This window comes from Ischnura elegans, chromosome 9 (assembly GCF_921293095.1).
Source record: "Ischnura elegans chromosome 9, ioIscEleg1.1, whole genome shotgun sequence".
In the NCBI taxonomy this organism is placed as follows: domain Eukaryota; kingdom Metazoa; phylum Arthropoda; class Insecta; order Odonata; family Coenagrionidae; genus Ischnura; species Ischnura elegans.
The window spans coordinates 80,454,740-80,468,703 of record NC_060254.1 but is presented as its reverse complement, the minus strand read 5'-3'; the positions used below and the strand labels follow the sequence as shown (position 1 = coordinate 80,468,703).

The 13,964-nt window shown below is 39.4% G+C and overlaps 1 protein-coding gene across 1 annotated transcript in view; it reads right to left on the bottom strand.

The window, feature by feature from the left end:
• Positions 1 to 13,964, bottom strand: part of LOC124164972 — a 135,117-nt gene that overhangs the window by 27,162 nt on the left and 93,991 nt on the right. The window contains exons 14-16 of the mRNA XM_046542211.1: positions 10,829 to 11,004; positions 9,451 to 9,642; positions 2,708 to 3,005 (exon numbers count right to left, since the gene is read on the bottom strand). Of these exons, the coding sequence (XP_046398167.1) occupies positions 2,708 to 3,005; positions 9,451 to 9,642; positions 10,829 to 11,004 (666 nt within the window). The remainder of the gene's footprint in view (positions 1 to 2,707; positions 3,006 to 9,450; positions 9,643 to 10,828; positions 11,005 to 13,964) is intronic.

The window sequence follows — 13,964 nt, the reverse complement described above, 5'->3', positions numbered from 1 at the left end:
TAGGCCACATCTTGAGACATGATGGCCTGATGAAGACAATTGTCGAAGGACAGGTGGAAGGCAAGAATGGAAAAGGAAGACCTCGACCAAAATATATGGAACAAGTAAAGAGAGATGTGAAAGAGAAGAAATACGTAGGAGTGAAAAGATTAGCTGATAGGAGAACTGAGTGGAGAGCTGCGTCAAACCAATCCTAGGATTGTTGACCATGATGATGATGATGATGATACGGCTTATAGGAAATTCGATACCCAGCACCTATGCCACCGGGAACGCATCCCTATCTTCCCCATGTAGTCCCCCATCCCCATCAAATGGTCTCGAATGATGCAAATTGGATTTGCGCAAAGACCCCATGGAGCGCATCCTTTGCGCATTGTAAACAAAGTATGGCTGTATAGAGGTTGAGGGACGCCCGTAATATCTGCTGCCCGCCACGCAATGGTGTGCGCGTGTATTGCATGCTCTTAAGGATAAGGCGGCATCAATCCCTTCCACTGTACAAAACCAAATTTATTGCATTTCTCTCTGCTGCAGCAACTGCTAAAATTCTAATAACACAATGCACACAAAGACAAGGACAAAAATTCACATTAAATAGATCAAAACTCATTTCCATAGCTGAAAACTTGAGAGTGAAAAGAACTCAGTAGATACAAATTACTGACCTGCGTGCTACAAAATCAATACAATAGAAGTCCATTTAAGGAGTTCTGATAATTCCTAGAAAATCGTTACAACGTAAACTTGTTAAAGCCTATATCCCGTAAAAATCTCCTTTTATCCAGCTAAAATGTGACAAAATGTAGAAAATTCAGCTAATTTACCCATTTATTTTCATTCAGAAATAAATGAATGAATATTTTAAGGTTAATTTGTGAAATAATTCCTTTAGAAAAATATAAATAGATTATGTGTACCAATATTGCCTTGATATTTGGCAAAAATACCACAAATAGAAAAATTTTAATTTCTTAACACAACAATATTGATAGATATTTTGATAACCAATATCTAAATGAATTCAATTCAAATGTTTACTAAAATACATAATAAAAACGTTGTTTCCAAAAGCACTAAATCATACAGTAAATAGTTGCTTATCAAGCATCTTAAAAGTTTTTTTGGAGTATCTTCATCCAATAACAGTGGAGCGCACGGAAGCAGACTACTACACAGTATATCATCACATTTCTGGCATTTTGTGATGTCTTTCTGACATTATTTAAGCCTATTTCACTTGTACAGAGGGAAAATATATCACAGGGATAAGAGCAGAAATAAATCATGCAAATTTTCCATATGCCTTCTAATTCATATGTTACCACATTTACTAAGAATCCCAAAAAAGATAACAACCCTGCGTAGGAAGAAGATACGAGGCCCCACACTGGATCATCTTAAGGTGAGCCTTAATGGGGCAGTCCAGTATCATCAAATTTAGAGTAGGATAATCCTAAGAGTATTACAATTGACTTTTTTATGACAAAGTTTATGGTACCAAAAATTTGGAGGATTCTATTAACAAACTTAGTAAGAACATTTCCTTTCAGAAATGTAGATTAAAAAATTGCATTTTTTTACGAAATAGACACCAAATACTTCGTAATTTTACACAATTTTTATGTTGAAGAGCTACAAATTTTATTATTAATATGAATTTAGAATAATCTAAGTCTCATTGATGTGATTGGCTGACAAATAACACGCAATAATAAGGCACATGTGCAATGAGAAAATCACCCATTCCATCATTCTTAGCCTAAATTTTCACTATCGGCAAATTTGATTCTGTAGGGAACTTGCTCCACTGTAAAAGCATCCATAAGGCAAGCTTAGATTAGCATTAAAACATCAAAAATATTTTGCAGGTTGGAAAGACGTCCTCACCTTACTGAAGATGATAAGTGCACTAATACAAGAGAAGAAGCAGGGACCCTAAATACGAGTGCAATGACTAATTTAGGCAAATGCTTCAATGGCTTAATATGGCCGGCAGGAAATATTTCACAATTTGTTTAAGGTCGATCAATCACTAATCAGATCAACATGCATCGAATATCAAATCTTAATATCAGTTTCAGGCAACATATAATTCATCAAGGAAGTGAAGTAGATTGACAAAAATAGACTATTACACAGTACAACATCTATTCTTAGCATTCTGCCACTTATTATACAAATATATACTCAATACTTGCACCACATTTTGCTTCTGCGCAGACTCTGCCATAGATGCAAAGCAAATAGATAATTCCCTCACTCAGAATGAAAAAAGATGACGGATTAAGAGCCATTTACCACAAAAAATAATGTCCATAGGCATGAGGAAAATAAAGTGATATCAACCTGAGAGCAGGTAGCAGTGTAGAGATCAGCCTTAGCCCTTACAGAAACATTGTGCTATTTGTCTTAACAGTGATTAAAAAGCAATCACGCACACTCATAAAAGACCAATGATTTTCTATGTTTTTCCACATGGACTAACCAAGACAAAGAAATCAATTGCAACAAGCTACCCTCATTATATGCCGTACTCGTCATATTGGACTTCTACTGTATATAAAGATAATATAAGTTGAAAGTAGGAGAAGGAAATAATTACAGACAAGAAATCACATTGGTGGGTGCAGCAGGATGAGAGGTATAACGAATTTGGAATAAAAGATCATGTACCTCTGAATGCTAAATTATTGGAAGGCCTTACCTTTTTCACTACTGACTGCTCAGCTCCTTCACCATCACCACCAGCTACAAGAGCCTTGGTACCCCCATCCTCTACGGTACTAGTCTTCTCATCCATCTCCGCAACTACCGCCTCTTTCCCCATTTCAGGCACTGTCAATGCCACCTCACTAACCAACACTTCTACGCCACTAGGCACTGGTGCCTCCTCCATGACCACCTCCTCTTGCACAACACCACCGATGGGAGAGGGCTCCTTGGGCGACGGTGCCACATCCCATGGGCATACATCATTGTCCTTCGCACCACCACCAGAGTCCCTGGGCGAAGAGAGAGAGAGGTTAAGATAAGTATGGTCTAACACTGCCAATAGCAGAGAGACATTTTTAAGGATAAGAACCCAGACTGACCAACAGTAAACCTTTACAGGCTCTTCTAGTGACTCCAAAGCTAAAATTTCTGACGCATCTCCACATAATGATGGGTCAGTGATTTATGTAATAAGTGGTATACCTAACTGATAACCGACAGATCAGGCTTCCAATCACAGTCAAGTCTAATTATTCTTCATAGTGATTTTCCTCCTCGGTGTTTATATCCTCGTCCCTATATTTATGATGACACAAAAAGCAACTTATTTATGCACTTCATTACGATTTTGTCTCCAAGAGCACTCAATGCCAGTCCTGGTCCATGCAAATTATTTTTCACACTGTGTGCCATAATGGGCACTTTCTCAATCCCTCCGAGACTCAACCCCTCTGAGACTCGACCCCTCTGAGACTTGACCCCTCTGAGACTTGACCCCTCTGAGACTTCACCACGAGGAGACGATTCGCGAGCTCCTGAGTACCAGTCTCGCGAAGCTCCAGAGTACGTCGTGCCTGGCTGATCCACGCGGGCCGCTGATACTCGCGTTCTGTGAACTGCTCACAATTTATAGTGAATTCACCAACGGTGTCGACCTCTTTACGGCATGTGTGAACTTCAATTACCCTCCGCCACCGTTTACCCAATTGTATGGTGAATCGTCAGCCTGAAACCTGTTTCCCCTCCTCTGCCTACACCTCCCCTCTCACGCCTGCTTCGAGCGCCGCTGCGATCTTGCAAGCCGCCTGTCTCTCTCTCTCTGCTACTGACCTCAGACAAGGAAGGAACTCTCGCTCTCGGGCCCGGCTTCTTCCCATCGGCAAGAGTACATTATCCTCAGGCAATTTAGTATTTTATGTATTGTGCTCCTAAAGCTTACTTGGTTATTAAATGTATTATTACTGTTGGAAATCAACCATATTGTTTGTTAATTTTTTACTCCTAACCACCTATATTCTCGTCAATTCATTCTCGCGACGTGTGTGCGTTGCAAAATGGTGCCGTGACCAGGATGTTGGTCGGCTTCTTCCCATCGGCAAGAGTACATTATCCTCAGGCAATTTAGTATTTTATGTATTGTGCTCCTAAAGCTTACTTGGTTATTAAATGTATTATTACTGTTGGAAATCAACCATATTGTTTGTTAATTTTTTTACTCCTAACCACCTATATTCTCGTCAATTCATTCTCGCGACGTGTGTGCGTTGCAAAATGGTGCCGTGACCAGTTATCTGCCTTTCGTTTTGTCATTCACCATGTAAAAGGCAAGCAAAATAGTGTTGCTGATTGCTTATCTCGCCCCAATGAGTCTGATACGGCTTGCCAGAGCTCTCTCTTTCTGCATCATGTCCCTCTCTCTTTTGTAAATATTCGTGAGCACCAAATTTCGGATGCTGGTCTAATGACCATTATTGAGGATTTATCTAGAGACCCAGAGTCACACCCGGGCTGGAAGTTAAAAAACCACCTTCTATGCCATGTCACAAACAGAGCTGAAAGGCCCAAAATTGTTGTACCGCCTGCTATAAGGCCTATGTTATTTAAATATTTTCATGACCTTCCTACCAGTGGCCACATGGGTATTGCCAAAACTTGTGAGAAAATTGGACGTCAGTTTTGGTGGCAAAATTGGAGGAAGGAAGTCACTGATATGGTCAAAAGATGTCACTCTTGTCAATTATCGAAGCCTTTAAATCGTCTCCCACAGGGGCAAATGTCTTCTGTTCTTTCAACTTACCCTTGGGAGAGAATTTATGTAGATTTTGTGGGTACTTTGCCCCGTAGCAAGAATGGCAATGAGTATGCATTCACAATAATTGATGGATTCTCAAAATTCACTTTCATTGAACCCATCAGGAGTCCAAGTGCCTCCTTGGTTGTTAACCTTTTGACAAGGAAAATATTTCCCAAATTTGGATATCCAAAATTTCTTGTGTCAGACAATGGTTCTGCTTTTAAATCAAGGTTATTTCATGATACAATGTTTAAGCTTGGTGTTTCTCATGTTTGCACTTCACCATATTATCCGAAGGCAAACCAAGCAGAGAGGGTTCACAGAAATTTGAAATGTGCCCTCTCGTCTCTCTGTAATAATTCTCACAATAAATGGGAGGAATTTCTTCCTGATCTGTCTTTCTCGTTTAACTCAGCTCGTCATTCTAGTATTGGCCACTCTCCGGCTAAGGTGTTCTTGGGTCGTGAGTTGCCACACCCATTGAATAATGTCTGGGAAATTCCCCCTGAAATGTTTAATGATGGTACTGATACAAAAGATATGTCTTCATTTTGGTCTGAGGTACTAAGTAATTTGAAAAATGCACATCAGAGACAATCAGTAAGGTTCAATAAGATGCACAGTGATGTTCAATTCAAGGTGGGAGACCAGGTACTTCTCAAAACTCACCACTTGAGTTCCAAATTAAAAGGTAAAACTGCCAAGCTATATCCAAAATGGGAAGGCCCTTTCTCAATTGTTAAAATGCTTACTCCTGTAACAGTAGCTTTGAAGGTGTCATCAAAAAAGGAGAAAATTGCACATGTTTCTCATTTGAAGGCCTACTGTAATTAATCCAGTCTACTTGGCTAAAACTATCTGATGTTATTTCTACTGATTTCAATTTGTGTTACCGGCAACTTGTATTATTGTATAAAAAAAACATATATTTGAGTGGTCTATTAATAATTTACTGAAAATATGAATAATATCTCAAATAATTTATGATAATAAGTGAATAATATAATGAATTTAGTATTCTCTACTCCGAAGTGGTGTGCAATTGGTATTGTGTTACCCATCTATATGTCGTCACATACACCAGATGTCACTTGCCAGTCACTCTTGACTGATTCCATTTTTTCACAAATTTATGAGAGCATTCATTCTGTGAGTGGGAAAATTCACTGTTTGCCAATTGGTGAATTCATTATTTGCTATTTATGGGTCATGCCATTAACCCAAGTTTATTGCTTATGGTCAATACTGCAGCCAACTCGCCAACCCAAGTTATTGGGGGCCTGATTTTGAAGTGATGGGAGCAACCCAGGGATGGTGTTAACCCAAGTTGGTTACTAACCCGAGTCAGCTGTTTGCTCGGGAAGATGATATTTGTTCATGGCTGATGGCCTGAACACCTGCAATGCCCAGAATGGGACCTGTTGCCACTGATGGAATTGAGATTCCTGGCACAGATGGCTTATGTCAAGCCACAGTTTGGCGTAGGGGGGTTGCGTTCCCATCGTCCGGTTGGCTTGCCTTCCGCAGTCAGCACCCAGCAGTATTCTGGCTGGTATTTTGGGGGGATTTATGGGGTTATCCTGTCTGTCGACAGAAGAATTCTAAATATGAATTATTGAAATACTGAATACTTGAATTGTTGAATAAGGCTGTTTGTATAATTGACCATTTAACCTCAGCCATTGACTTGTTTTTATTCCCCTGTTTGTGAGCTTCTCAGTAAAGCTCATTTAAATTCTTGTCCCACATTTAGCTGAATGCTCTCTGTCTTTCGATTCTTTATCATGCAAAATTACTTCTTTCACGTTTTTTCAAACCCAGTATGGCACTGGCTAAGTAATATTTAGAGCATTTTGCTGGATGATTTTATTCAAATTGTTTATATTTTGCTTGTAATGCAATTATTTATCTGGTGTCTACGACATATAGTGGGCAATTGTGTTTTCTCTGATCCACATGTGGTTAAGCAGTGGACAAAAGACTTAATGTCATTTGTAAATGGTAAGATGCACTCTTCATCTCTCTCTGCCTCCTACTTGGTTCACGACTGATGGGTACCATCTCATCTAGTTTCTCGATGGTTACCTTGTGTAAATTTTCAGTGATTTATTTATACTGCATCACTACTTTTGAATTCTTTATATTCTCACCCTTGCATCCATGTTATCATGGGGAGTTTATGATGTCTATGCTTTTTGATGTCTGGTATAGTGAACCTTAGTTTTTCATGCTTTGGCCTAATCAAGTAAAAAGGTTTATGGTTCATTCTAATTAGTTTGTGTCTCACTGAGATGGAAGAAAAGTTGATAATTGTGTTAATTCTCTTGTTCCAGTGAATATTTTCTTTGAATTCTTATCCAAAATGTTTGTAAGACGGTAAGTGTGGATCAGAAAAGATCTCCTTAATGGAGCAACAAAAGAAAAGAAAAAATGTTATAACAATTAATGAAAAAAAAAAAAATATATAATAAAAAAAAATATGTATATTCAACAAAATTGGTTTAAAAAATGAAAGAAATAAAATATGAATGTATGAAAAAAAAATACAACAAAAAATATAAGAAAATATCATTACAAAGATTGAATTATAAAAAAAAAAATAATATAACAAGGTCCACACTCGTCTATCCTATTTTCTATCTATTATGTAATGATTTATCACTAATGTTATTGTTAGATTTGTTTGATCTGTCATGATTATTGAAGTCTGTGACAATATTAAGGACTTCTCTAAAAGTCAAAGCTTGATTATTTCCTTGTCATGTATCTTTGTTGTTTGCCAAAGCAGTATATTGTGTAAAATTAGGCAGAGATGGAGGCATCTAAATAATATGTATGTTAAGGTTTTCTTGGTAATTTCTAAACTATCGTTTCTCTGATAATGAATGATTACGTGGCCAATATGGTATCATGAGTGCAACGATAGTAATTCTAATAATAATGTCTGTTGAACAATTAATATTTGCTGATTAACATATGGGAACTCTACAATAATGTAATATGATATATCGAGGGGTTTGGATTGGTCAGAAATAAATGTTTTTTCAATATTATTAATTCACTTATTTGCTTATTGTTCAGGGGAAGCTCTTTATTGTAAGGGATATCTGTTCTGGGTGAAAAAGTCTCACCCCCATCTTTAGTTCATTTTGTTCAAAACACATCAGTGGGTGGATGTGCCATAATGGGCACTTTCTCAATCCCTCCGAGACTCAACCCCTCTGAGACTCGACCCCTCTGAGACTTGACCCCTCTGAGACTTGACCCCTCTGAGACTTCACCACGAGGAGACGATTCACGAGCTCCTGAGTACCAGTCTCGCGAAGCTCCAGAGTACGTCGTGCCTGGCTGATCCACGCGGGCCGCTGATACTCGCGTTCTGTGAACTGCTCACAATTTATAGTGAATTCACCAACGGTGTCGACCTCTTTACGGCATGTGTGAACTTCAATTACCCTCCGCCACCGTTTACCCAATTGTATGGTGAATCGTCAGCCTGAAACCTGTTTCCCCTCCTCTGCCTACACCTCCCCTCTCACGCCTGCTTCGAGCGCCGCTGCGATCTTGCAAGCCGCCTGTCTCTCTCTCTCTGCTACTGACCTCAGACAAGGAAGGAACTCTCGCTCTCGGGCCCGGCTTCTTCCCATCGGCAAGAGTACATTATCCTCAGGCAATTTAGTATTTTATGTATTGTGCTCCTAAAGCTTACTTGGTTATTAAATGTATTATTACTGTTGGAAATCAACCATATTGTTTGTTAATTTTTTACTCCTAACCACCTATATTCTCGTCAATTCATTCTCGCGACGTGTGTGCGTTGCAACTGGAACTTTTAAGGCATAGAGACATCTCATGAACTACAATATCCATTTGTGCATATGATCTCCTCTTAGCTCTTTTCTAGGTCATTCTCTTTGCAATTGAGCAGTGGTGGATCTATGGGGGGGGGGGGCTAAGGGGACTATAGCCCCTCCTTGGACATCCAATTTACACTAGATAAAACAGTAATTTTTGTTCGGACCCGCAATACTTCTGGGAGTTTACCCCACTCCCCCCTTGTCCCTATCCTGGATCCACTACCACAATTGAGTGCCTATTCTAGTGATTGAGTGTCTATGATACAGTCAGTATCCATATTTTTAAAAATCCTGGACCTATTAATAAAGACCATGTATTCTAGCGTACATGAAAACACCCAATTTTTTCAGTTAAATACTGGGCTATATTCACCATATAAAACTACCCCTCTTCCAATGCATACCGGCATAGTGATGCAACTTCAGCAAACAGTGAAACCAAGAACTGAACTGACCCATACCTAATTTGAGCATAGGAACCCTATACAGTGACCATAGATTGAGAATGCCACTACAAAAGTTTGGAAACTGTCAATATGAGACCAGACTCAGCAAATATGGCAACTCCCAACTTTTGAGAGGACTTTTCTCGGTCAAAAAGTTGCCATACACACTGAAATATACAGAAGATTTAATAATAAAAAGTAAATTTAAATGTTACTGAAAAAAATATTTCACTCTCCTTCATTCTTCTTATGCATTCTATAATGATGTACTGAGTTCAAGGCATACTTACTACAGTCACCACCACAAAATAAATACAAAAGTAAACTAAGAAGTCCACATTCCATGCTCAGTACTCACCATGGGACCTGCTCAGCACCTGGAGTGACCCTCTGCTGATTTAAGGGAGGGCGAACCGCATTGGCAGCTAGGTCATGAATGGAACCAGAAAGACTTCGGTCATCAGCTCCTTTCTTTTTCCCCATAGCTCCTGAACCAGGCGCAGCTGACGAGGACACCTTCTTCTTGTTTGGACCCCCAAAGTTGAAAAACCTGGGAACATAGTCAATGAAAAATTTAAATGCACATAATATTTTCAAAATCAAACCCATCACACAATTCTTGTACAGCTTGCAAATATTTCAACCAAACTTCTCTAGGAGCCTACTTGCTACTCATTGTTAATTTATACCACATAACTTGATTAGATGAACCCTTTTCACAGTGAATTCATAAGTATTGCAGTCCCATATTCATATTAAGGAAGTTTGACTATCAAGACTAAGTTTACCCCAAAACTGCATGAGTCATATGTGAAATTGCCAGATGATGATATGTTGCATCAAAACTGGTTGCAAATACATTTTATTTTGTGGAACAGCAAAGTCTTTTTCTTACCCTTTGTGCATAATGGTCTTTTTCGCATGAGTTTAAAATTGACCATTAACATTTGTCTAACCTGGGATTTCTAAAACCAAATAATTTGTATATTATGAATGCACTAATGGTGGGTAACGAATCGCAATCAATGCCTTCTGTTTTCTTTGATGAAGAAAACTACCCTATTTGACTTCACAACTTGCCGATAAAAGCACGTTCTTCATGCCTTAGATTTACAGACCAATAAGAACTCAATGTAATTGTATAAAAAACATTGTACCTAATTGCGTTGATTACAGGAGAAAAAACACAGCAACACAAGGGTAATTCAGCGACGAAACTTGCAGAAAGAGACACATTAATACTGCTAATGTGTTAAAAATTGACACCACAGGAAATTCTATAGTCAATTTAATTACTCTCAAATATTTCTAATGAAAACATATTTCCCTGAGATTTCCTGGTCTTATCATTTATTCAGTGTTTTGGAAACCATGTAATTTGTACTCATTCTGAGTGCTCAGAGCATAACAATTAAAAAGTTAAATTTGATTCTTTTACGGAGTAGATATTGCAAAAAAATTAGTGCTTCCACATTTTAAACCCATCAACAATAATGCATCCCACATTTTCCAGAGTGACACAAGTTTGCAATACCCTTCACCTAGAGGTTCACTTTCCTGAGTAGCACAAAATGGGCTCAAACAATTTGATATCAGTACTGGAAAGGAAATAAGGTTATACCAACAAACCTGATAGCATAGAGAATAACTAACTCAAACCATAAAAACTTTCCTAATCACACTCACATGCTTCTACAGACACTATGGAAAGAAAAAACACTCCATAAGTAGACAACCTCTTTTTGGTAGATGGCTGGATACCATTGGCAAGGAGGGCCTTGTAGTGAGGGGAACGGATGAAGCGCGGGTAACAGTCTTTTTGAAGGAGCAGTGCATACACGTGATCTGCTGCTGCATCAAAGGCAAATCGTGGTGAGAGACCTCCAATGGCCGTAGAGCAACGAGAAACCTGCTACAGATCACAAAAATAAAAAAAGTGGTTAGACAAAGAGCGAGAAAATTGCTGTTACAGTTGCTGTCATTGAGGTGAATAATCATACATATCTATCTGAATCTCATGGCATATTTTTTCTTATATTACCGAACATTACCATTCTACCAAATTTGATCAATTCACAAAGAACAACATGTCAGTGTCCCTAGTTGGTGCTCTATCAAAGAGACATGATGAACTGTAATAAAGACACCTACTCTGATTTTTGTTTCAGTAATAAGAAAAATAGCTCCTACAAATATAAGTGATCAAATATGAGGGAGGTTTTATTTTTCAACCTCCTATAGCTGAGCAAAAACACAAAATAAGCGATAGGCGGATACTGCGCAGGTAGGGCAATTGCGAGTCCTCCGCACCACTTGCTCAAGTCATTTCTTGCCGTACATTGTTAGTTTAAGATTAGAAGAAATCTCATTAACTACACTGCCACAATTGGTTCCACCGCCAAGTGTGCACTGTGGAGAGGCAGCCAGAAAACTCGAGAATAGCTTCACCATTGACATGTCTTGACCTTTATGCCGATAAAGGAGAATTTTCCTTTAATGAATTGAGGCTAGAGTGTGAAACATTATGTCCATTGCCATTCAAAACAAAAGATGAGACATGCTGACTTCTGGAAGTGTTCTGATCCATGACAACAACTGTCATCTGAGTGCTGATGCAGGCCAACTGATCCTTGAGCAATTTCAATGGGACATTTTCGATCACCCACCATGCAATGCCAACCTAGTGCCGGGGGACTTCCATTTTTATGCCGAAATGAAGAAGTGGTGAGATGGCAAGGCTTTTCAAACAGGCAATGAGCTTAAGGACAAAGGCATAATTCATTGGAAGTCATTGGCAGAATGTTCCATGAATTCCATTCCAATTCCTCAATTGCCGAGGGAATTATGTCAAAAGGACACCACAAGTATGCTCAACATTTAGCAATGACATAATTTTTAATCAATCTCTTCATCTTCTGATCATGACTAGAGATGGGTCTAATAGCAGATTTCTTGAACTCGAATATCGAATTCGAATATTAAATCATTGCTCGAATATTCGAATACCTCGAATACTAAACGATGAATGCTGGAATGTTTGACTCCGTTGCCTATGCAGCAGGCAACACAAGATTTTGGGGAGTAATTTTGATTTCCTTTAAAGGATTCGAACAGGAATTTAGCTGATTAATGGAATATTTTAATTTTATGGAAACAACTGGGCATATAATTAATTCAACTAACGTCGCTTTACCCCACTCCTGCTGCCAAGTGCTAGCTGACAATCTGAGGCATTTTGTAATATACAAGCTCTTCTCCACCGGATTTTCTTCAATTATTTTCAGTCCATCTTTGGGAGTTCTCACGAGATAAGAAGATGAATTGGAATTGCTATCAGGGAGAAACCAAATATCCTGAGAAAAATCCCTTCGCCTGGGACTGTAACAATAAAGATTTATAGCACCACTCATAAATTGTAACTTGATATATGTTTTCGGAAAAAATACCGCATCAACTTCCGAGAAGCTCTGCTGCTCATATTGAGTCTCGCCAGAATGCCGAGTCTCCGTCCTATTTTGACATTATTTCCTCGCGTAAAATGCTTAAATACAGTCAGAAATGCATCGCGTTCGGTCTTGTTCTTTTTTAAATTACGCGCACATTACTAATATTTCAATCCAACAAAGGTGTAATATCAATTGCCGAAAGTCATTGTTAGACACCTTTTGGGCTAATAGGTGATTCATGCAGCAGTTGACCTCCAGAAACTGGAAACTTAGAAGCAGGTAGGCTGAAAAAGGTCAGTGGGTGAGAAAAGGGGGGGGGGCGGGCGAAACACATTTCTTTTGTTCTCGTGTAACTTGATATTTTATCGAAGCTAAGGTCTTCGTAATATGATTCCTGCATGAGCTGGGACCTTCTTTTTATTTCGGAGAAGAGGAAAGCCTCAGAGGGGAGCTAGTGCTGAATGGAGGGGGATAGCAGATCTTGGGAAATGCGCTAATGTAACTATCCCACGGTACTCATGCAGCAGTTGACCTCCAGAAATGGGGAACTTCGAAGCAGGTAGGCAGAAAAAGGTCAGTGGGTTAGAAAAGGGGGGCGTGAGACACGTCTTTATTGTTCTCGTGTAACTTGATATTTTTTTCGAAGCTAAGGTCTTCGTAATGCGATCCCTGCGCGAGCGAGGACCTTTTGTTTCATTTCAGAGAAGAGGAAAGCGTCAGAGTGGGTGAGGCGAGTGCTGAATGGAGGGGGATAGCAGATCGTGGGAAATGCGCCAATGTTACTATCCCACGGCACTGAGTTTCTCCCTATGGTAGTCTCATCTCCTGGAAAAGATTCAAACTAAGTGCCTGTCCTTATTAGCCATAAATGACACATGGTAAACACTTCGTCCCATTTATAGGAAACCTGCGCGAGTTGGGGCCTTTTGTTTGATTTCGAAGAGGAGGAAAGCGTCGGAGGAGGGGCCGAGGGCTGATGGATGGAGGGGGAAGGGGGTTTTGGGAATTGTGCTACGTAGTTACTATCCCACGGCACTGAGGTTCTCCTGGTGGGGGAAACCGGGGATTTTCGGATTTTTTCACCCGGATCAATTGAGGTTCCCCACGTCGAACTCTTTTCACCGCTCTAACCCGCAAATTTGATGTAGTTCGTCAACTTGCCTAAAACGGCGCAGCATGCACTAAAAGACTCGAGTTCTCTACATTTTTCCGAGTCAACTACCAACGACGTGCATGCGACAGTGTACGACGCGAAATTCAAAGTATTCGAGGTATTCGAGGCGGTACTTTTCGCATAACTATTCGAGACCTCGAATATCGAATACTTTCTAGTATTCGAGGTATTCGAGTATTCACGGATACTATTCGCACATCTCTAATCATGACCCATCAGAGGTTGAAAAAAAAAACGGCCCTCATACAAAAA